The sequence below is a fragment of the Anolis sagrei genome, chromosome 2 (assembly GCF_037176765.1).
Source record: "Anolis sagrei isolate rAnoSag1 chromosome 2, rAnoSag1.mat, whole genome shotgun sequence".
NCBI lineage: Eukaryota > Metazoa > Chordata > Lepidosauria > Squamata > Dactyloidae > Anolis > Anolis sagrei.
Window position 1 is genome coordinate 166,752,192 of NC_090022.1, and position 23,185 is coordinate 166,775,376.

The window sequence follows — 23,185 nt, forward strand, 5'->3', positions numbered from 1 at the left end:
TAATGTGGGATTTTATTCAGCTATGTGGAAGGGGCCTTCGTCCACTCAAATGTTGGAATTTTGTTCTCATTTTTAATGTCATGGGAGTTGATTAGCAACTCTGTCCTTACACACTGATTCATAAACACTTGTTTTCTCTTTTTATCTTCAGTGGAATCCACGACTCTCAGGCTTCACACTGCGACTTGCAACACACCTGGCCAACACTGTGAGTTGCAGCCATTTTAATTTACTTAAATATTGTAGTCATAAAAGTGCTTTAGCATGTCTACAGTCCATCTCTTTGTCCTCAATGAAGTAATTTCCCTTTGGATCACCAAATATACAGGCTGGGGGGGGGGTTGCATTTAAATAGTTTGAACATTAATATTTTTAGGTAACATAAACTGCCAGAGAGCCCAAGGATTTGGTTTCTTGGGAGTATGTCTAAATAATATTTATTACAAGAAGTGAAAGGAGATCAAGATCTGGTGATCCAACATAGAGGAAATGTCTTGTAGTTGCCATTCTAACAAAATAATCCATATTGAAATGACCTTGGAGTTAGAACAACGGGCAACCTTCTTTAGTTTGTAGCCTAGTGTGAAAAATTGCATTGGAGGAAAAACAATCCAGCAAAACACAATTATAATTAAATTTTACTGAAAATAACAAAATGAACAGTAAACATGTACCGCTATGTATGTCAAAAAGATTTTGATTACAAATCTACCCCAAAAATCTAGGTTGGCTTTTTTTTTCGTGCCAGAAGCAACTTGAGAAACTGGTTTGAGAGAATTGGCCGTCTGAAAGGACGTTGCCCAGGGGACATCTGCCTGTTTTACCATCCTCTGGGAGACTTTTCTCATGTCCCTTCACGGGAAGCTGGAGCTGACATACAGGAGCTCACCCTGCTCCCCGAATTTGAACTGCTGACCTTTCAGTCAGCAGTTCTGCTGGCACACAGGTTTAACCCATTGCATCTCCGTGGGCTCCTTAGGTTGGCTTATACATTTGTCAGTGTAAGTACTCCCATTGCTATAGTGCAACTTGCAGCCTTTTTGAATTCCTTGGGACATTAGCATCACTGAGGCGGCAGGAACCAGAATGACTGCTAGGTTGTGACAACCTCCAGAATCCCCTAACCTGCATTGGATACATGATGCCACTTCTGTAGATCTCCTCGTGTACCAAAATCCCTGTGCTGCACCCTCCTTTCTGGACTGCAGAGAAATGAAATTTACACACGAGTACTCAAGTGGAAGATGACTCCACTCCACATCATTGCCCAGGCTGTCTTCTGTTTTGTCCATTGCTGTAGCTGCTACAACCATCTCCTGCTGGGCTATTGAGGCCTTGTATTTGTCCTCCTCTTCTGGTTTTGGAAGTGGTGATGGCAGAACTTGTCTATTCTCCACTTCCTGGGCTGCCAGTGATTCTGTAGGACTGCTCGAGCATTACCACTGTCACAGGACATATCCCCCGCCAGCTTGCCATTGCTATTGTTGCATGAAACCCCCCCCCCCCCCCCCCCCCAGGGCAAAATTGTTCCCTTCGTGCTTGCAGCAGAGAGTTCTAAAGGCTGCAGACACTTAAAGTTACTTGTTTGGCTCTGCGCATGTACAGACAATCAGTAAACTAACTACAGATTGCTTATGATCCCTTAATAAATTGGTCACCCTGAGCTTTGTGCTTCTCTTGCCCTTTGCTTGCTGTAATGTACCTTTCCCAGCCATCATGTATCTTTCCTCTTTTCTTCTTTTTCCGGATAGCTGGTTCCCTCATTAGAAAGCCTTTGATAGTTTAAACTCTCTCTGCTCATTATATTTCCCTTCTGCCACCCTCCATGTTTCAAAGCACACTCTCTGGCCTCTTTTGGGACCTAACTCAACCCAGGGATTCTGAAGACTGTTTTCCAAGCCTGAGAAATTATATCTCCCAGGACTGCTGTTAAAAAGAACTCTTTAACTGCTGAATAATCATATGTTCAAAGATGGTTTTCCTTATCTGTTCCCATCCTTGCAATGTGTAACCTTCCTGACTTTTTGTTCCAAGCTTCCCCTGAAAGCCCATTCTGCATGTTCCCCTTTCCCCAGTATGGAATTGTATTATTTCTATGTATTTTCCCTTCCTCATGCCTTGATCTGCATACAAGGGAGCCTGGCTTGGATATCTGTATGTACTTGGGGAAACTGTGTCTCTCATGTGCATGAAAAAATGCCCTAAAATTCCCTGCTTTTTCCTATGTTATGTTACTAATATATATGTTGTGCCTCTGAGATTTCCTGTTCCTTTACCTGGATGGAAAACTGTATTCCTGATCACAAAAGTAAGTCCTGCATCTCCTATGATGAGAAAAGACTCCAAGCTGTGGATTTCCTCAATCAATTCCCAGCCTCACCCATCTTATGGACATTATCTGGACATATGTAACACAATAGCCCAATGGGCAGGACAAGATGGCCCATTGCCTTTCCTGCCTGCCTCAGGGAAAGTAGCTACTCTTCACAATGCGCCTTTATGTGCGGGACCTATCATCACGGAAGGATTGTCTTTTTCTTAAGCCCCTCTTCCATTTGCATGTCCTGCTTTGAGTTGCCATGATCGAGGGCCAATGCCCTGGGTTGGCCTCCTAGTGGGACTCTGCCATGACCATCCTGCACACAATAAAGTTTTCCTGGGTAAGACCAAGTTCCCTTAATCATTTTTATTATTTTTCCTGTTGAATAAAGGGAAACCCATTCACCACCACTCAGTGCCCTTTGTCTCTTCACAAGCCAACTGCTCAGCAAAGCCCCCTTTCTGTGATTGGTCAGAATCTGTACCATAACTGTCTGTTTAACCTATTTCTTTTACTACCATTACAATATTTATTTATCATTTGTTGCCATCTTTCTTCTGTAATCTGAAGTGGCAGCATCCTAAATATAAAATTTATCTTCTGAAGTATTTTAATTTTTCCTAATGCAAACTTTCCAAACCAAGATAAATGTATATTTTCATACTCTATTAATTTTTTGAACTACTTTTCTCAATCCTGCTACGTTTATCTCTTCCATTTGTTTTAAGTCCTTTATTATTATTACTCCCAGGTATTTTAATTTATTCTTAATTCTGATTCCCATTTTACTCTGTTCTATAGAGTTTTTTTCTTCCTTCTTTGTATAATTAAATAACATCATTTCTGATTTATTTCAGTTAACTTGTAAACCCGTTGTTTCCCCAAATATCTCTAAATGATCCTTTATTTTATCCATTTTACCTTCTGCTTTTCCTTTATTCCTACCCCTTCTAGGTTCCTATCTTTCCTAATGGCATTTGCAAATAATTCTATCACCATGGCAAACAAAATTGGTGATAGAGGGCAACCTTGTCTTGTTCCATTTATCACTTTTATTACTTTTGTCACCCTATCATTAATCGCTACTACCGCTGAATTTCTTTAATAGTATTGTTATAATAATCCTTTTATTCTACTTCCCATTCTGAATTTGTTCATAATCTCCCTCAATGTCCACCATTCCACACAATCAAAAACTTTAAATATATCTAATGATAATATCCCTACTTTTGTCTTTCTAACTTGAAGCACACAACTTTTATTTAATACTCTCCCTATCAGATTTGACATTTGTCTTTCTTTTACAAACCCACACTGATCTTTTTATGTAGTTATACATGCATTTATTCATTCTATTGGCTATTATAGCAGATAAAATCTTTGCATCCTGATTAACTAATGATATGGACCTATATGACCCTGGGTCTGTTAAATCTTTATCAGGTTTTAAATCTTTATAAACTAACACTCAGCCAGCTGTGCCACAATCCTGGTTTCCTTTCTTCTTGCCTTTTTTGAGATTAATTGACTCTTTTATGCATAACCCTCTCACCACCGCTTTCATTGTGTCCCATAGCACTCACTTTGATACTTCCCTTTCTAATGAATCCCCAAATTTCTTGCCATTCTGATTTCACTCTATCCACAGTCTCTCTATAATTCAAAATTTTCGTATTCAATCTCCACCTTCTCAATTTATCATAATCACATTTCAAAGCAATTTTAATTGACACCAAGGCATGATTGAAATCTTGATAATTCCAATATCAGCATTTAACAATCCATTTAACATATTTTTAGAAACAAAAATATAATCTATTCTTGTATAAACTTTATGTATAGCCGAATAGTATGTATATTTTTTCATCTCCCTTTACCATTCTCCACACATCCTTTAATTGCCATTTATTCATCACTTTACTTAAGTCCATTGTTTCACTATTTTTAATTTTTGTCATTTTGTCTTTTTTTATCCATTTAACAATTGCAATCCCCTCCAAATATTATATATTGTTGGTGATAATTTCTCTATCTGACCTAGTACTTTTTCATAGAAGTCTTGCTGTTTTACATTGGTGCATATACGTATCTACCCTCCCCTATTTCACCATACATTATTATGTATCTATCTTCCTCATCTTTCAATACCTTGTTTATTACAAAGTTACATTTCTTTACAATTATTATAGCTATACCTCTCGATTTTGATGACCCAAAAGATTTTTCATAGCTTCTTATCCAGCTCAATTTTAATTCATTCGAACCCAGTTTATTTTGGTGTGTTTCCTGTAAGAAGATAACATCCTCTGCATCTTTTTTCTATAGCATTTCAATTCTCCTTTTAATTACTGTTCCTAAACCTCTGGTATTCAGTGTTGATATTCTTAATTTATTGGACATAATTTCTATTTCCATTAAAAACTTTTTTGTGGCTTGATCCTTTTCCATTGTGAACCCTTGTCCCTTATAATCCCCTCCCCCCTCCTTCCCCCCTCCCCCCCACTACCCCTCCTCCCCCCATTCGCCCCTTCCCCCATTTCCATTCTTTGGGACGTCTTGTCCCACCCATGGCCCCTGGCCTTCCCAAGTGGGGGGGGGGTCATCCTGTGACCCAGAGTCTCCCACCCCCGTGCTCATTTTTTTCCCAAAAAATAATAAATTTCTACTTGCAGTGCTTCTAAATTTCTTCTTACAGCCCAATTCCTCTGACAGTGCTGATTATTTCCTCTAAATATCCTTCTTTCTCTAGTGTTTTTCCTCCCACCACTCCTTTCTCCTCCTCATTCTTTCCATCTCTGTCTTGTTTCTTTATTATGCCGAGCTCATTCAGTAGTTGAAATCCTTGCTCCAAAAAATCAATTCTGTACCTTTTGCCTCTCCACTGGAATTTGAGAAAAGTTGGATATCCCCAGGTATACGGTATTCCAGCCTTCATTAACTGAATCATAATTGGCTTCATTGAGTATCTCCAGTTTTTAGTTTCAGGGCAATAATCATTAAATATTTCGAGCTTTATTTCTCCCATCTTCAAATTTTCTGTTTTCTTCCTCAGTATTTTCATCAAATCTTTTTTGGCAAAGTCGTGTACTCAAATTATTATGTTCCTAGGTGTTATTTTGTTTCTTCCAGCCAGAAGACGATGAATTCTTTCTAGATCAATTTCCCTTCAGTTTAGCAATTGTGTAATTTTTTGCAACCACTTCAAAATTTCAATTTTCAAATCTTCTTTCCTGTTCCCTTCTGGAAATTTTTTAATTATAATATTATTTCTTCTCTGGTTATCTTGCATATACACATTTTTCCCATATCTAAAAGTTCTTTATCACTTTGCTGAATTTTTGTTTGAGTGCTTTTTGTTCTTGTTTATTCTTTTCAGCTTCTGATTTAATTGTTTGTATCTCTCCATATACTGTTTGTAGATTATTTTGTATAGTCTGAAATTTGTCATCTGAGATTTTCCTTTCTGCGTCCAATTGCTCCTTCATTTCCTTGGAGTTCGCCTGGATTTCCAGTTTCATAACTTGAATATCATCCTTTCTTTCTTGTTTCTTCGTCTCTCTCTCTCTCTCTTTTTCAAACATCAATTTCAATTCCCTTGTTTTCTTATCGCCCTCTTCTTTAGTTCTGTTACTTTGCTTAACAACTAATTATTATCCATTTCTTTCTTTTCATTTTCATTCACTTTCGGTTTTGCCTCAGTGGGCATTCATAAATATTGAGCTTATCTTTTACCTTTTGAAGATTTATTTCTGCTCATTAGGTCCTCTTCTTTCAAGTCCAAAAAAGAAATCCAATTCTCTTTATTGGCTCATTTTCACTGTTTATTTCTATATTGCTCACAAGCAGCACAGGATATGTCTTTACGCAGCCATGGATGATTCTGCCTCCCTACGCGAGGGCATTTCATGGAAACAGGAGGAGTGGGCTTTGCTGGGGTGCCATGATGGGGAGACTGTCTCCCCTTTCCTGTTTGCTGCTACTCCCCTGAGAATCTTTGCTGCTGTCACTCTTCCCCTTTTGGAATGCTAGTTACTGACTGTGTTGTATGCTGTGCCTCCTGTATGTGACTCATTGGCTAGCTGGAAATGGGGAAAGGGAGTGAGTGACTGAAAAAAGAGAGATAGACACTCACTCTCCTGCTACCAATGGGGAAGCTCTTTAGCTAGTACCATCAGGCCATTTCCAGCAGGTGAGTTTGCAATTTAGCCTTTTCTTACCCATTTTAAGTGCTGTTTTCCCCCACTCACTATTTTTTACATGTCTCCTCTTCAGTTCCTGCCTTAACAGGGCTTAAAATGTCTCTTATAAATCATAGTTCTTTTGAAAGGCTTTATACATCCACTCTGGTTTCTTTAAACACCTTCTTCTTTTCTTTCTCTTTGGGGTATGTGCAATTGAATCTACAGGTTTTTTTTTGTCTTTAAAAAATTTTCATCCCTTATTTACTCCATTCACTTTGAGCATTTCTGACCATGGGATCTCAGCCAGTATGTCTTTAAATTTATCAAGATCATCTTCCTTAAAGTTCAGAATGTGTGTCTGAATACAGTTGCTTCAGTTTTGTCTGCATAACAAGTTCCAAAAGAATATGGTCGCCTTCACACAATGATCTATCTACTTCTTTCTTATTAACCAACTGGTTAGGACCAGATTCAAGATAGCTGGTCCTCTTGCTGCAAAGCAATTAAGGCACAAAAGTAATGGGAGATTTCAATTGCCTTGGTATTTTCCTCTTCAGGGTGAGAAGGGCGGCATATAAATGTTGCAAATAAATAAATAATTTTACTGACAAGAATGCCCCAACAGCACAATGGGTGTCGTTGAAACTTGATCCGAGAGAGAGCGAGAGAGAATGTTACATTTGCCCATAAGTGAGTGAGTGTGCTTCTTTGTCAGGTTTACTTTTAAAAAGATCTGCCTCAGTATTCACAATAGGAGCTCAAGTGTAATTGCAAATCTTTGTCTTTTTTCTTTACAGGCTTTTGGGCAACTTATTTTAGTGCCCCTTATCATGCGGTAAGTGTTTGTTTTAGAATTTGAAGAGAGGCCCAGCCAATGTGGGACCCCATCTATACTGCCATATAATGCAGCTTCAGAATGCAGATTAACTGCACTGGACTGGATTATATGGCAGCTTTGATTTATGTAATCCAGTTCAATTCAGTTTAATCTGCATTCTGTGAATCTTCACTGAACATTATATAGCAGTGTTGTTGGAGCCTGAGATGTTTACTGGAGTGTTGTTGGGGCAAGGCTCTACTTGTCTGGGCATTTTCCTTTAGCCACATGCAAATGTAGCATGGCAAAACCTAAAGGATATTTTCAGTTATCTCCTCTGGTTTTCCTTCTGCCAGCATGTTTTCGTCATATTATAGCAGACATAATGCATATTATTTGAAATGTTATATTATTTGAAAGAAAGAAACATTAATATTGCGTACAGTATTATTCAGAACTCACAACTAAGTATCAGCATTCCATAAAATATTATTCAATGCAAACATATGAGATTTATCTTTTGGCCAGATTTAAGAGAACATAAAATTGGAAACCTGGACTAGAGAAAGTAACATAAAATTGAAAAAATGTGGGCTAGAAAAACAAACAATTACAGGTTCACATGATTCTGTGTGAGCTGTTGTCTATTTGTTTCATTTTTAACAATAAACTAAAGTGGAGAAAGGGAAAAAAACTGCAATAATAAGTAACATCAAAACATGTGTTAAAAGTACAACTTGATTTGTAACAAGAAAGCATCTTATCTAAGTTACATGTGATCTTTGTGATGTGATTAAAATGTTTCTGACAGAAGTATTAACAATTTCACTATCATGTCTGAAAAATTCCATCCTATTGTTAAAGTGCTAATAACATTACTTGCCTTAATTTCTGATAATCTATATTTTTGCATTGAGCAACAGACCCCATTTTTTATTGACAGAATTTATTTATTTGTCTACAGAAGGTGACATTTAATCAGTTCATCTTTTTCTTCCCAGTTCATCTTATAGAGATTGAGTATCTTTTAGCAGAAAAAAAGACCAGAAATGTTTTGGATGTTGGGTTGCTGTGAGTTTTTTGGGCTGTATAACCCAAAAACCTCATGAGCCTTTGAAATGTTTTTTATTTTTTCGAGGGGGTGGGATGACTTTTAAAATACCTGAATTTTCATGCCTGTACATAAGGAGATGAGAGCCAACTCTAGACATAAAATTCATTTATGTTTCATGTATACAGGTAGCTTGAAGATAAATTTATACTTTATTGTAAAATAGTTTTGAGCATGAAGCAAAATTAAACCATCAGAAATTAAAGTTGTTGCTGTCTCAGCCACCCATGTGGATTATTTCAGATTTTGGAGTATTTTAGATTTCAGAATTCCAGATAAGGAATGTTCAACCTGTGTTATTACTTAAGAAAAGCCAGCCAATTGGCAAAATGAGATGTAATGTCATTATTGGTCTCCATTTTGCCATCATGCGAATGTTCAGGGTCAAAGCTAGTTGCCTCTCCCTCCCGTCTAATTTGCTAATTTCCATCCCATAGTTTGGAGTTTTGTCTGAATGTGAGCAAAATATTTGGGGAAGTGATGAATTCACCATTCCCAGTAATTGTGGTCAAAGGGATCTCACCTCTTTGAGTTCTCTTTTTGTCTTGCTAGTGACATTGGGTTTATTTTGCTTCTTGACAAATCTGTACAATTCTTGACACAATGTGCAAATTTATCTTGTACAAAAGCTTTGCTGTTTTCAAGTTTGTCTTGATTAAAAGGATAATAAATAAATAAATAAATATTATTTGTATTTTGCCCTATCTCCCCGAAGGGGACTCATAGGATTTGCCAACTAAGGCTATCAGTAATTAAGGTGCAATTCAGACTGTGTTCTGAGCATTTCTCTTGATGTGAATCAGTTTCTACTCAGGCTCATTCAGTGGAATGCACTTTCTTTTTTGCAGGATCAACAACTTTACCATCCTGCGCTATCTTGATATTTCAGAAGACCCTACCTTTCTTCCTGTAGTTGCTGAAGAAGGAAAAAGTGACCTTTCAAAGTCCAGTAATGACTCAGAGATTCTGCATAAGCTGCTTGATATGAAGTATGTTAATACAGATTCTAGACAAGGTAGAATTTGGGTGAAATCTTTAGGTAACTGATGTAGAAAGTTGCAGAAAGTAGTAAATGTATGAAAAGGAAATTGTCAGTATTGCTTCCTGTTCAGATTTGTAAACAGTTCACAGAACTAGCTTAGCCTGTACAGCTATAAATAACTTGGGACCACCTTAACTGAAAGGATTCCACACCTACCTGAAGAGAAGTGACTATCAGGAAAAAGTGTCAAAATACAAGTGCTAATGGATCAAATCTAAATGAAAATGGTCCCTGAAACGTACTTACCTTTTCGATCAGGTGTTCCAGGAGACTTCTACGTTCAGTTCTTTTCTGGCATGTTAATATAATATTTCACAGTAATATGAAAATGAACACTGTAAAGTCTAGATGCCCTTCAATTAAGTGTGGAAAGCTAAGAGCAATTAACTAAAGCCAGATACTAGACATGGCAAGAAAAAAGGATACTTATGCAGCATCTTATACTGCAAATGAACATCTTCTCATTTCTGTATAATTGCAATGTTTTTTGTCTTTTCCTTCTGTTTTCTTTTCTTTTCAATTTTTGGGGAAAAACAGGTCATGTTCCACTAACCCTGCTTTCAACTTCAAAGGGATCCAAGATTATTTGAATTGCTATCGGTAAGTAAATGCTAGAGCAAGAGCAGTGATATTTTCTTTCTTCTTTGGATTGTCTTCCTTTTGTGTATGTTCTGTACAGTAAACACAATGAATTTCTCTTTAGCCCCATCTAGAGCCTTATTGCACTACTTGGTTATACAGCTTTATTCTATTTAAAATAAAGAAGTGACGAGCGGAGTGCCGCAAGCAGGGCTCTGTCCTGGGCACGGTCTTGTTCAACATCTTTATTAACCACTGAGATGAAGGGTTAGAAGGCATGATCATCAAGTTTGCAGACAACACCAAATTGGGAGGGATAGCCAATACTCCAGAAGATAAGAGCAGAATTCAAAACGATCTTAACAGATTAGAGAGATGGGCCAAAACTAACAAAATGAAGTTCAACAGTGACAAATGCAAGGTACTCCTCTTAGGCAGAAAAAACAAAATGCAAAGATACAGAATGGGGGATGCCTGGCTCGAGAGTAGTACGTGTGAAAAAGATCTTGGAGTCCTTGTGGACAACAAGTTAAACATGAGCCAACAATGTGATGCGGCGGCAAAAAAAGCCAATGGGATTTTGGCCTACATCGATAGGAGTCTAGTGTCTAGATCCAGGAAGTAATGCTACCCCTCTATTCTGCCTTGGTTAGACCACACCTGGAATATTGTGTCCAATTCTGGGCACCACAATTGAAGGGAAATGTTGACAAGCTGGAATGTGTCCAGAGGAGGGCGACTAAAATTATCAAGGGTCTGGAGAACAAGCCCTATGAGGAGTGGCTTAAAGAGCTGGGCATGTTTAGCCTGAAGAAGAGACAGCTGAGAGGAGACATGATAACCATGTATTAATATGTGAGAGGAAGTCATAGGGAGGAGGGAGCAAGCTTTTTTTATGCTGCCTTGGAGACTAGGACATGGAACAATGGTTTCAAACGACAAGAAATGAGATTCCATCTGAACATTAGGAATAACGTCCTTACTCTGAGAGCTGTTTGGCGTGTGGTGGAGGCTTCTTCTTTGGAGGTTTTTAAACAGAGGCTAGATGGCCATCTGTCAGGGGTGCTTTGAATGCAATGTTCCTGCTTCTTGGCAGGGGGTTGGACTGGATGGTCCATGAGGTCTCTTCCAACTTTATGATTCTGTGATTCTAAATATTCTCAGTGTCACTTGTCTCATTTGCATTTTATGAATGTTGTTTACACATTTTTTTTCTTTTTATTAATGGCAACTGTAAATTCTGTAAAATCATGATGGTAAAATAGTAAGCAAACAAATAGAAAGGGAGCACTGGAAATGGTCTAAGGCTTCATTACCAGAGATGTCTTTGGGAATCCTAAGATCTTGTCATTACTCATCTGCAGCAGGTCTGTAGGAATCAGCATTTCAACCATGAAATATTATTGAAGTGACACCAAAAGATAATTTCAATTAAAATAAAATTGCATTATGGTGTAATTACACTTTCATTATGTGTAAATAGTTACTTCCCAGCTCTGAGTGATATAATCCATTAGTATTCTAGTTGAGGGAAGTGCTATGCTGCCATAAATTGTGGAGACAAATTTCACATTTTATAACTCTTTAAGTGCCATTTTTATAAAATACAGAATTTTGAGATTTATAATGGTAGAATCTAGGAGAGGGATTCTAGTTTAACAAAAAGTATTCCACTATACCCCTTTTAATTAGAATCATAGAATCATAGAGTTGGAAGAGACCTCATGGGCCATCCAGTCCAACCCCCTGCCAAGAAGCAGGAATATTGCATTCAAATCACCCCTGACAAATGGCCATCCAGCCTCTGCTTAAAAGCTTCCAAAGAAGGAGCCTCCACCACACTCCGGGGCAGAGAGTTCCACTGCTGAACGGCTCTCACAGTCAGGAAGTTCTTCCTAATGTTCAGATGGAATCTCCTCTCTTGTAGTTCTAAGCCATTGTTCCGTGTCCTAGTCTCCAAGGAAGCAGAAAACAAGCTTGCTCCCTCCTCCCTGTGGCTTCCTCTCACATATTTATACATGGCTATCATATCTCCTCTCAGCCTTCTCTTCTTCAGGCTAAACATGCCCAGTTCCCTAAGCCGCTCCTCATAGGGCTTGTTCTCCAGACCCTTGATCATTTTAGTCGCCCTCCTGTGGACACTTTCCAGCTTGTCAACATCTCTCTTGAATTGTGGTGCCCAGAATTGGACACAATATTCCAGATGTGGTCTAACCAAAGCAGAATAGAGGGGTAGCATTACTTCCTTAGATCTAGACACTATGCTTCTATTGATGCAGGCCAAAATCCCATTGGCTTTTTTTGCCGCCACATCACATTGTTGGCTCATGTTTAACTTGTTGTCCACGAGGACTCCAAGATCTTTTTCACACATACTGCTCTCGAGCCAGGCATCCCCAATTCTGTATCTTTGCATTTCATTTTTTCTGCCAAAGTGGAGTATCTTGCATTTGTCACTGTTGAACTTCATTTTGTTAGTTTTGGCCCATCTCTCTAATCTGTCAAGATCGTTTTGAATTCTGCTCCTGTCCTCTGGACTATTGGCTATCCCTCCCAATTTGGTGTCGTCTGCAAACTTGATGATCATGCCTTCTAGCCCTTCATCTAAGTCATTAATAAAGATGTTGAACAGGACCGGGCCCAGGACGGAGCCCTGCGGCACTCCGCTCGTCACTTCTTTCCAAGATGAAGAGGAAGCATTAGTGAGCACTCTCTGTGTTCGTCCACTTAACCAATTACAGATCCACCTCACCGTAGTTTTGCCTAGCCCACATTGGACTAGTTTCCTTGCCAGAAGGTCATGGGGGACCTTGTCGAAGGCCTTACTGAAATCCAGGTACGCTACATCCACGGCATTCCCCGCATCTACCCAGCTTGTAGCTCTATCGAAGAAAGAGATCAGATTAGTCTGGCATGACTTGTTTTTGATAAATCCATGTTGACTATTAGCGATGACTGCATTTGTTTCTAAGTGTTTGCAGACCACTTCCTTAACAATCTTTTCCAGAATCTTGCCCGGTATCGACGTGAGGCTGACCGGACGGTAGTTGTTTGGGTCGTCCTTTTTTCCCTTCTTGAAGATTGGGACCACATTGGCCCTCCTCCAATCTGCTGGAACTTCTCCCGTTCTCCAAGAACTCTCAAAGATGGTTGCCAATGGTTCCGAAATGACTTCCGCTAGTTCCTTCAATACTCTGGGGTGTAGTTGATCTGGCCCTGGGGACTTGAACTCATTAAGAGCGGCCAGGTATTCCTGGACGACTTGTTTCCCAATTTGGGGTTGGATGTCCTCCAATCCCTCATCCACTCCATCTTGCTGAGGTTGAAGACTCTCTTTTTGTGAGAAGACCGAGGCAAAGAAGGCATTAAGTAGTTCTGCCTTTTCCCTATCCCCTGTCAGCATTGCCCCATCTTCTCCTCGAAGAGGTCCTATCGCCTCCTTGTTTTTCCTTTTTCTACTGACATAAGAATAGAAGCCCTTTTTATTGTTTTTAATGTCCCTGGCAAGTCTGAGCTCGTTTTTTGCTTTAGCCTTGCGGACCTTTTCCCTACAGGTGTTGGCTATTTGTTTGAATTCTTCTTTGGTGATTTCTCCCTTTTTCCACTTCTTGTGCATGTCTCTTTTGTGTCTTAGCACAGTTAGAAGTTCTTTGGACATCCATTCTGGCTTCTTTGCACTTGTCCTATTTTTTCTCTTTGTTGGCACGGTTTGCAATTGCGCCTTGAGTATTTCACTCTTGAGAAATTCCCATCCATCCGTAGCTCCCTTGTCTTTTAGTATCTGTGTCCACTGAATGCTGCTCAGCGTTTCCTTCATTTTTTGGAAATCAGCTCTCCTAAAGTCCAAAATGCGGGTTTGACTTGTCTTAGTTTCGGCCTTCCTTTGTACCTCAAATTGCAGGAGCACATGGTCACTTGCCCCTAAGGATCCTACCACTTCGACCGCATCGATCAGGTCCTCCGCATTTGTTAGGATGAGATCAAGAGTAGCCAATCCCCTTGTTGCCTCTTCTACCTTCTGGACCATGAAATTGTCTGCAAGGCAAGCGAGGAATTTGTTGGACCTTGTACTCTTGGCCGAGTTTGTTTTCCAGCAAATATCGGGATAGTTGAAATCGCCCATGACTACTACATCTCTTTTCTGTGCCTGTTTGGTCAACTGTTGGCAGAAGACTTCATCAAGATCTTCCTCCTGGCTTGGGGGTCTGTAGTAGACGCCTACAACGACATCTTTTTGAGTCCCAGTTCCCTTGATTCTTATCCAGATGATTTCAAGCTGGTTTCCCAGATTGCTGTCTTGAATTTCTTGTGCAGCATAAGAGTTTTTGACATATAAGGCTACTCCGCCTCCTCTCCCCTTTGTTCGGTTTCTGTGAAAGAGGTTATACCCCTCGATATCTACATTCCAGCGATAGGAGTCATCCCACCAGGTTTCAGTGATGGCTATGATATCATATTTGTGGTGTTGTGCTAGAAGTTGGAGTTCGTCTTGTTTATTTCCCATGCTCTGTGCATTAGTGTAAAGACATGTGAGCCCCTGGGATCTTCCCTTGAGCTGTTTAATTCCACTTCATTAAAATTAAAATTCCACTTCATTAAAATAGCAGATGTCAAGGGTTAGGCAAAATGACTTTCAGAAACAAAAAATAGAAACCTCCATCTACTTAGTGCAGGGGTGTCAAATTGAAGGTCACGTCAGCCTTATGGTTGCCTTCAAAGCACCATTGGATCCATAGATGGAAAATTCATGGATATAAAGATTCAACTGTAACTTTTTTTTACATAGTGGTTAGTTTTTACCCAATTTGGGTGTCCACATTTATTGAATGACAATTCCATATCTTTTAAATATCTGGCTGTGGACTGGGGATAATCAAAATTGCAACCCAACAGCACTTGTGGCTCTGAGGTTGGGGAAAGGTTAAAGGGCATTTTAAAGTCAGACATCATATCCCCAAGCCTTGTATCTAAATTCAAACCTTACTATCGTGACTGGACAGAACAATTGGCAGTCTTCCATATGTTACTGTTATCACAATTGTTATCACAACTCCCACCAACTCTAGTCATGATGGGGAATACAGAAGTTATAGTTTGGCATCTGGAGAGCCACATAAAATGACATGGCAGGCTGGATTTGGCCTGCAGGCCTTGAGTTTGACACATGTGACTTACAGACTTTGTAGTAATCAGATCCTGGGTACTCAAATGAAGATTGCTGCCTGGTATTCTCACCACAATTGTTATTTGTTTTCAAGATCTGGAGAAGTGACACCCCTTCAAGTTGCCAAGAATATTCTTGCTGTTTTGGAAGATCCTGAGAGAATAAGTCCCCATCTGCGAGCAATTTCTCAATGGGACCAGGAGGAGATAATTAAGGTTTATTAGAAGTTTATTATTTTTTCTTAATATGTTGGGTATTTGTATGTGTGTGGGTTTTCCCACAGGTCAGGGTAAACTCTACCCTTTGGTGTTGAAGTCCTTTGATCAAGATTTAATATTGGGGACATGCTTGGACCAGCCTATCTGTTCCAGTGTTCCCTTATCTCTACCCTTCTCAGCACTTGTATTGCTGAAAGCCCTATGACTGATCATGTTATGCCTCTCCGTTCAGATGGCTGAGTGCTCCACTGCTCGCTATAGAGAGAAGAAACCCCTCTCTCTCTTGGATGGAATTCCAGTGTGCTTGAAGGAGGAGATCAAAGTGGTATGCAATAGTTTCTTTCTTGAGTAAGATTGCCCTTAAGAAAAGAGATGGGATTCTGTTTGGGCTGTTCCTTTTGCATGTAGAAGGATTTGAGAGACAACCCTTTTGGAGAGACAACCCTGAGGGAATTCAGAGACTGCTGGGCCCATGCATAACACACATCTGTATGTTGTATTACAAGGTTCCCTATTATCATCGAAGCGGAACAGAATACCTGGGTACAAAGCCAGAAACTGAAGATGCCACTGTGACCAGGAAACTACGGGAAGCTGGTGCCATTATTATTGGAGTCTCAAACATGCATGAATTAGGTATTGGGACCACAGGCTGTAATCCCAACAGGTTAGAAGTGTTTGCATTCATTAAAAATAAGCTTTAATTTCAAAACTTGCTCCAGTAAATCACAGATTTCTTTAACTTGATGGCTGGTAACAGAGCAAAAAATGAGAAAGTAGTTCCAAATAGATTGGCATCAGTTGACATATGGTGAATCAAATTTTCCTGATTCACTGACTACTCTAGTTGGACAATTTATATAGTTCACAACAAAATCTACTGTTGTTTCAGAGATCAGCAAATATGAGACTATTGGAAATTCCATTATCTGTTGGAAATTCCAGTGCATATAATCTTATTGCAAAGGTAAAAATGATTTCACCACTGTTTGGCAAATGCAAGTCTCCATGAAAATGGAGACCACCACTCAGAAGAAAAGTATGACCTTGTTAGAAGGCAGCTCTTAAGAAAAGTGATATTCATAAAGTATTACTGTAATAGCACACAGGTAGCTCAACAGTTAAACTGAAGAACCATGTATTGTTGAAGGCTTTCATGGCCGGAATCACTGGGTTGTTGTAGGTTTTTTTGGGCCATGTTCTAGAGGCATTTTTCTCCTGACGTTTCGCCTGCATCTATGGCAAGCATCCTCAGAGGTAATGAGGTCTGTTGGAACTAGGAAAAAGGGTTTATATATCTGTGGAATGACCAGGGTGGGACAAAGGACTCTTGTCTATTGGAGCTAGGTGCGAATGTTTCAACTGATCACCTTGATTAGCATTTGATGGACTGGCAGAACCTGGAGCAATCTTTTGTTGAAAGGTGATTAGATGTCCTTGTTTCTCTCCTCTTTGTTGCTGTGCTGTTCTAATTTTAGAGTGTTTTAAATACTGGTAGCCAGATTTTGTTCATTTTCATGGTTTCCTCCTTTTTGTTGAAATTGTCCACATGCTTGTGGATTTCAATGGCTTCTCTGTGTAGTCTGATATGGAGATTGTTTGAGTGGTCCAGCATTTCTGTGTTCTCAAATAATATGCTGTGTCCAGGTTGGTTCATCAGGTGCTCTGCTATGGCTGACCTCTCTGGTTGAAGTAGTCTGCAGTGCCTTTCCTGTTCCTTGATTCGTGTTTGGGCAATGCTGCGTTTGGCGGTCCCTATGTAGACTTGTCCACAGCTGCATGGTACACGGTAGATTCCTGCAGAAGCGAGAGGATCCCTCTTGTCCTTTGCTGAACGTAGCATTTGTTGGATTTTCTTGGTGGGTCTGTAGATAGTTTTTACGTTGTGTTTCCTCATCAGCTTCCCTATGCAGTCAGTGGTTCCCTTGATGTATGGCAGGAACACATTTCCTCTGGGTGGATCTTTGTCTTTACTCTCGTGGCTTGTTCTTGGTCTTGCAGCTCTTCTGATGTCTGAGGTGGAGTATCCATTAATCTGTAGAGCCCAGTTTAGGTGGTTTAGTTCATCTTGGAGGAGGTGGGGTTCGCAGATTCTTTTTGCATGGTCTGCCAAGGCTTTAATGGTGCTTCTTTTTTGACTTGGTGATGGTTGGAGTTTTTATGTAGATATCTATCTGTGTGTGTGGGTTTTCTGTAGACGGTGTGACCCAATTGTTGATCTGATTTATGGATTACTAGGACATCTAGAAAAGACAGTCTTCCTTCATTTTCTTTTTCCATGGTGAATTGGATGTTTGGGTGGATGCTGTTAAGATGGTCCAGGAACCTGTTTAGTTCTTCTCCGTGGCTCCATATGGTGAAAGTGTCATCCACATATCTGAACCATATAGTGGGCTTTTTTTTTTTTTTTGCTGTTTCCAGGGCTTGTTTTTCAAAGTGTTCCATGTAGAAATTAGCTATGACCGGGCTGAGGGGGCTCCCCGTAACTACTCCATAGCAGTTGAATTAGACCAGATGGCTCGCATGGCCGACTCTAGGCCTGGAAATTAAACACACCTCCAAGGCAGTGACTGACCGGTCTTCAAGCGGGTCTAAGCCGAGACGCCACTGGCCCCGCTGCTACCTTTTCCACAGTACCTCCTCGATGTTATCCAAGCTTCGTGGAAGACTCCATCGTCTATTCCCCCCACTTCTAAGGAAATCGAAGCCTGGTACCGTATGGACAACGAGGGCTTGGAATGGCTCAAACACCACCCTGAACCGAACTCTGTGGTTGTAAAGGTGGCGCAAGCATTTGGAAGGCAATCTTCAACCCCATCTGACTGAGAGGGAAAAAGATTTGATGCTGTCAGTCGAAAATTGTACTCAGGTGCCATCCTCCTGACCAGGATGGCGAACTATGGCGCTTGTATGGGGGCATACCAACAAATCCTCTGGGAGAAAGTCGTTCCGTACAGTGCTAACTACCCTTGCTCAAGAGGCAAACTCATTGGCACATCACCAGATGCAGATGGCCAAGCATACGGTGATACAGCGGGAAAGATGATGGCCCACGCCTGGCTCCGATCTTCAGGCCTCTCAACCTCCTTGAGGCAAGTTATCGAAGACCTTCCCTTTGATGCCCTGGGCCTCTTCAACACAGGCACCAACGACAAGCTGAAAACCAACCTGGCAGCCAAGTGCGGGATCGAAAATCAGTCCCAGGCCCAGAGAACAAGGTGGTTCCAGTACATCAGGAGTAGAAATGGTGCCCCATACCGACAGTACCCATACCATCAAACTCTTCTCTCGTTGCCAGGCCCACAGCAGCAAACCCAACATCAACAGCCCCAGCAGCGATGATCCCATCAGCAGTAGCAGCGCCCTAGGGCTCACCAAGCTTCAGGTGGAAACCACCCTAGAGTGTTTGACGCTGTCCCAGACGATACTGTCTCGTCGTTCGTTACAGATGCCACTACCATGGCCATTCCCACAGCTCCTGCTTTCCAGCCCTGACCTCGACACCCGCCTTTCGGCGACCGGCTCGCGCATTTAATTGACGCATGGCGACTCATCACCTCAGATGTGTGGGTGCTGAAGATTGTAAAAGAAGGCTATGCATTAAGTTCAAAGACCTTCCCCCAACAGGGCGAATCGTCGATACCGAGCCCTCCTTGCCAATCTTATCAGAGTTCGACACTCTTCTTCAAAAAGGAGCAATCTCTCCCTTCCCCGACTGCTTGAATGGGCAGGCCTTTTTCTCACGCTATTTCACCGTCCCCAAGCTAGATGGCTCCCTCCGCCCGATCCTTGACTTGAGGGATCTCAACTCCTTCATCAAAGCCCAAAAGTTCAGAATGGTGACAGTGTCGTCCATAGTCCCACTCCTTCGGCTGGAGGACTTCTTCACGACCATCGACCTCTGAGATGAGTATTTTCACGTGTCGATAAGACAAAGACGCTTTCTGGCCTTTCGTGTTGCAGGTCAAACCTATGCCTTCAATGTACTTGACCCCAACGACATGCATAAAGTTCATCGCCACCATGTTTGATTCGCTGAGTCAGTCGGTGTATATTCCCAAAGCAAGATTTTGGGCGCTCCGCCTCGAAGCACTCCGATGTATTCAGTCCCGTATGGTAACAGCCAAGCAGATTCAGGTCCTCCTAGGCCACATGGCGTCGACAGTGATGGTAACTCCGCTGGCAAGGCTGCGGTTTCAGCCTCTACAGAGATGGTTTCTTGACCACTTCAACCCAATCACAGATCACAGTGCGAAGCGTCTCACCATCCCGTTAGCTGTACAAAAGTACCTGAGATGGTGGACAACTCGACATCATGTCTGCAAGGGCATCCCCTTCTATCCCGACCCTCCATCGATCACCCTCACGACGGATGCATCGATGTTCGCCTGGAGATACCATACAGGAGAACTCTCCGTCCAGGACCTTTGGTCGGCCAAGGAGAGGTTATGCCACATCAACTACCTGGAGCTCTTGGCGATCTTCAAATCCCTGAAAGCCTTTGCCCCCTTGGTTATGGGTAAGAATGTCCAGATCCTCACGGACAACATGGTAGCCAACTAACCATGTACTATGTCAACAAACAGGGCAGAACGGGGTCCAGGAAATTGCTGGCCCTTTCACTGACTCTTTGGGAACGGTGTGTAGCCTGGTCGATATCGCTTGCAGCACTACATCTACCAGATTCTCTAAATGTCAAGGTGGATTCGCTGTGTCGCACACGATCATTGTCCCATGAATGGAGGCTAAGCCCACAGGAGTTGGCCCTGCTCTTCAAGGATGGGGATGGCCAGACGTCAATCTCTTTGAGGCTCCCGTGAATGCTCAACTTCCTCTTTTCGGTGTGCATCTTCCACCAGGCGTGGCACCGGGGTGCCTCAGAGACGCATTCCTTCTTGACTGGTCGAAGCATCTCCACTACATCTTCCCACCCTTCCCGCTCATCTCCAAGGTGATCGAGAGGATCCAGGCGGCACAGGCCAACTGCATAGTGATAGCTCCTGCATGGTCACGACAGGCGTGGCACCCGGTCTTCCTGCAGCTCTCTGGTGGTCAGCATCGACAGGTCCCTCCCCGCCAAGACCTTCTGTCGAGGGAAGAAGGCCTACTTCTCCACTCTGACCTGCCGTCCCTTCATCTCTCAGCCTGGAGGATCCAGTTCTGAGATCGCTGTGTCTACAGGTGCGGTCCATCCTTACTGCTGCCCACAAACCAGCAACAAAGAGGTTGTATGCAGCTTGTTTCGCCTGATTCCAGGGGTTTCTTCGAGAGAAGGGAATTCGGGAGTTTCCGCTTTCTATACCGGCAGTTCTTAAGATTTTGTTTTCCCTAACTGAGTGGGGCCTATCGCTCTTATAGTTGAAATCACACCTTGCCGCCATTTCATGGCATGTCCAACAGAGGGGAGGAACCTCTCTTTTCTGTGACGCTTCCATTAGATCCTTCCTGAAGGGATACAACTGCATCCCCCAGTTCGCCCTCCGACTCCTGGCTGGAGCCTCGAGCTCGTGCTCTCCAGACTGGTGTTACCACCGTTTGAGCCCTTAGCAACGATCGACCTTCGCCTACTCTCCTGGAAAGTAGCGTTTCTGGTGGCGATCACCTCTGCCTGCAGGCCGCCTGAGTTTGCGGCATTGAGGGTTGACGAGCCGTGTTTGTTTTTCCATGCTGACAGGGCAGTTCTCCCCATGGACATTTCTTTTTTGCCAAAGATTTTTTCCCCTTCCATGTTAACGAGGACATTATCCTGCCTTCCCTTTTTCATCTCCCTCTACTCCGACGGAGAAAAGACTGCACCTCCTCGATGTGCGGAGGGCCTTGTTATTTTACAGGGACAGGACTTCTCAGTCTTGAAGGACTCAGAGACTTCTTGTTTCCTATGCCCAAGATAAACCGGGCCTGCCAGTGTCGTCACAGCGATTGTCCCGCTGGATTGCGTCGACCATTGAACTGTGTTACCAACTGGCCCGTTGTCAGCCCCCTCCGGTTGTTCGGGCTTGATCGACCAGGGCAATGGCCGCTTCAACCGCCTTCTTGAAGGGGATTCCCTTGGACTTTATATGCAAGGCGGCCATTTGGGTGAACCCTTTGACTTTTGTCTCACATTATAGATTGGACACTAGGCGTAGGTCTGATATGGCCTTTGGTAGGGCAATCTTGACTTCTTGCCCTCCCTAGCCTCGATACCGAGTACTTCGATACCGATGTCGGTTTTCAATGCCTACAACATAATTGTAACTGGTGTTTCAGTTCGTATATGTGTTAAAAACATATGTGTTAAAAACATATAACATAACATGTGTTATGCTTTACATGCTTTATTGTTTCATTACTTTGTGTACATGATGACAGATTGCTCTGCAAAACAAGGGATAACATGCGGTTCTTACGATCCATGGCCTACTCAGACATAGGCTACACACAAGGGTGATGTTTCTCTGTCTTCATTATGTATGCTCAATGCTTTCACTGTTTGCACTCTGGGTTGTTGCTGCTCTTGAGGCCCTTCGTAACCTCATTACCGTAATTTGACTGTAGCGTTCGTTCCTATGCAACTATTATGTTTGCACCCTCATATGAATGAGTGTGTTTATACTGTGATAGCGACCACTTTGGTCAAGGAGGATCATGCACTCCTGCGTTAGGGACTTTCTGTCCTTTTTTCATGTCATACTGTTGATATTGTTGATACTGTTGGGATGGGCATGAGTCGCCTAATCTAGGCTGAAAAATGCGGTATAGAAATAAAGCAAATAAATAAATAAACAAATACTTCAATAAAACTGTTTGGTCCTTCATAAAGGGGTCGGTTTGTTCTTCCCGCCTCCAGGACCTCAGCTTGCTAGTCTCCACATGTGTGGATTCACAGAGACCACGAAGAAAAATGGTAGGTTACATACCTGTGACCATCTTTCTTCGAGTGGTGCTCTGTGAATTCACACAAACCTGCCCAGCCTCCCCTCTAATAAACCTCCGCCTTTCTCGCTGCCTTGTGGCGTAGGAACTGCAGAGCGTGCGCGCGGGGTGCCTTTTATGCCCTGCCGGGGACTGGGCGGGGTTACCGCCAAAATTTGAAAAGTTTAAACTACAGACGTTTCCGTTGGTGCCCGCGCAGGCGCAGACACTCCACATGTGTGAATTCACAGAGCACCACTCAAAGAAAGATGGTCACAGGTATGTAACCTACCAGTATACATGCACATAGTCTTTAAACAGAGGAGGAAGATTAATACATCTTTATACATGACCTTGTCTGCTAATTGGACACTTATCTCCACTCACTGGAAGTTGTAGACCATATTGGCTTTAATATTTTTAGTGTAATTTTAAGAGTACTCACTGAAGTCCATAAGCACACACATCTACCTCCAATGAAGTGGTAAGCAGACTTATAACATTGAAGTCCAAAAGCAAACATGCATCCACTTCCACAGAGGTCTAATGCAAACTGCATACAAAATGGAGTCCTGTGTCTGAAGCCCCTCTCACACCAAAGAGGTACAGTCAAACTGACAAACCAAAATGTACACACAACATAGGTTAACAATTATACACATTTACAAACAGTTAGAGGGGAGGCTTGGAAGGTTGCTATGTTCAGCAGAGACAACACAGATTGCACAACTTCAGCATTGACAAATCCCCACTCCCACTCTAATCAACACTTGTTACTTTAAAACTATTGCTCTCAGCCGTTTTCTCCTGGCAATGGCTATTTCTATTGACAGAGCTTGATTGGGTGGAATAACTCAAG

General features: G+C 41.9%; 1 protein-coding gene across 1 annotated transcript in view; it reads left to right on the top strand.

Annotated features, from left to right (window-relative positions):
* LOC132767959 (uncharacterized) overlaps positions 1–23,185 on the top strand; it is a 67,244-nt gene that overhangs the window by 6,632 nt on the left and 37,427 nt on the right. Inside the window, exons 2-8 of the mRNA XM_060763423.2 lie at positions 152–208; positions 7,299–7,336; positions 9,278–9,418; positions 10,009–10,071; positions 15,309–15,429; positions 15,665–15,757; positions 15,939–16,099. Of these exons, the coding sequence (XP_060619406.2) occupies positions 152–208; positions 7,299–7,336; positions 9,278–9,418; positions 10,009–10,071; positions 15,309–15,429; positions 15,665–15,757; positions 15,939–16,099 (674 nt within the window). The remainder of the gene's footprint in view (positions 1–151; positions 209–7,298; positions 7,337–9,277; positions 9,419–10,008; positions 10,072–15,308; positions 15,430–15,664; positions 15,758–15,938; positions 16,100–23,185) is intronic.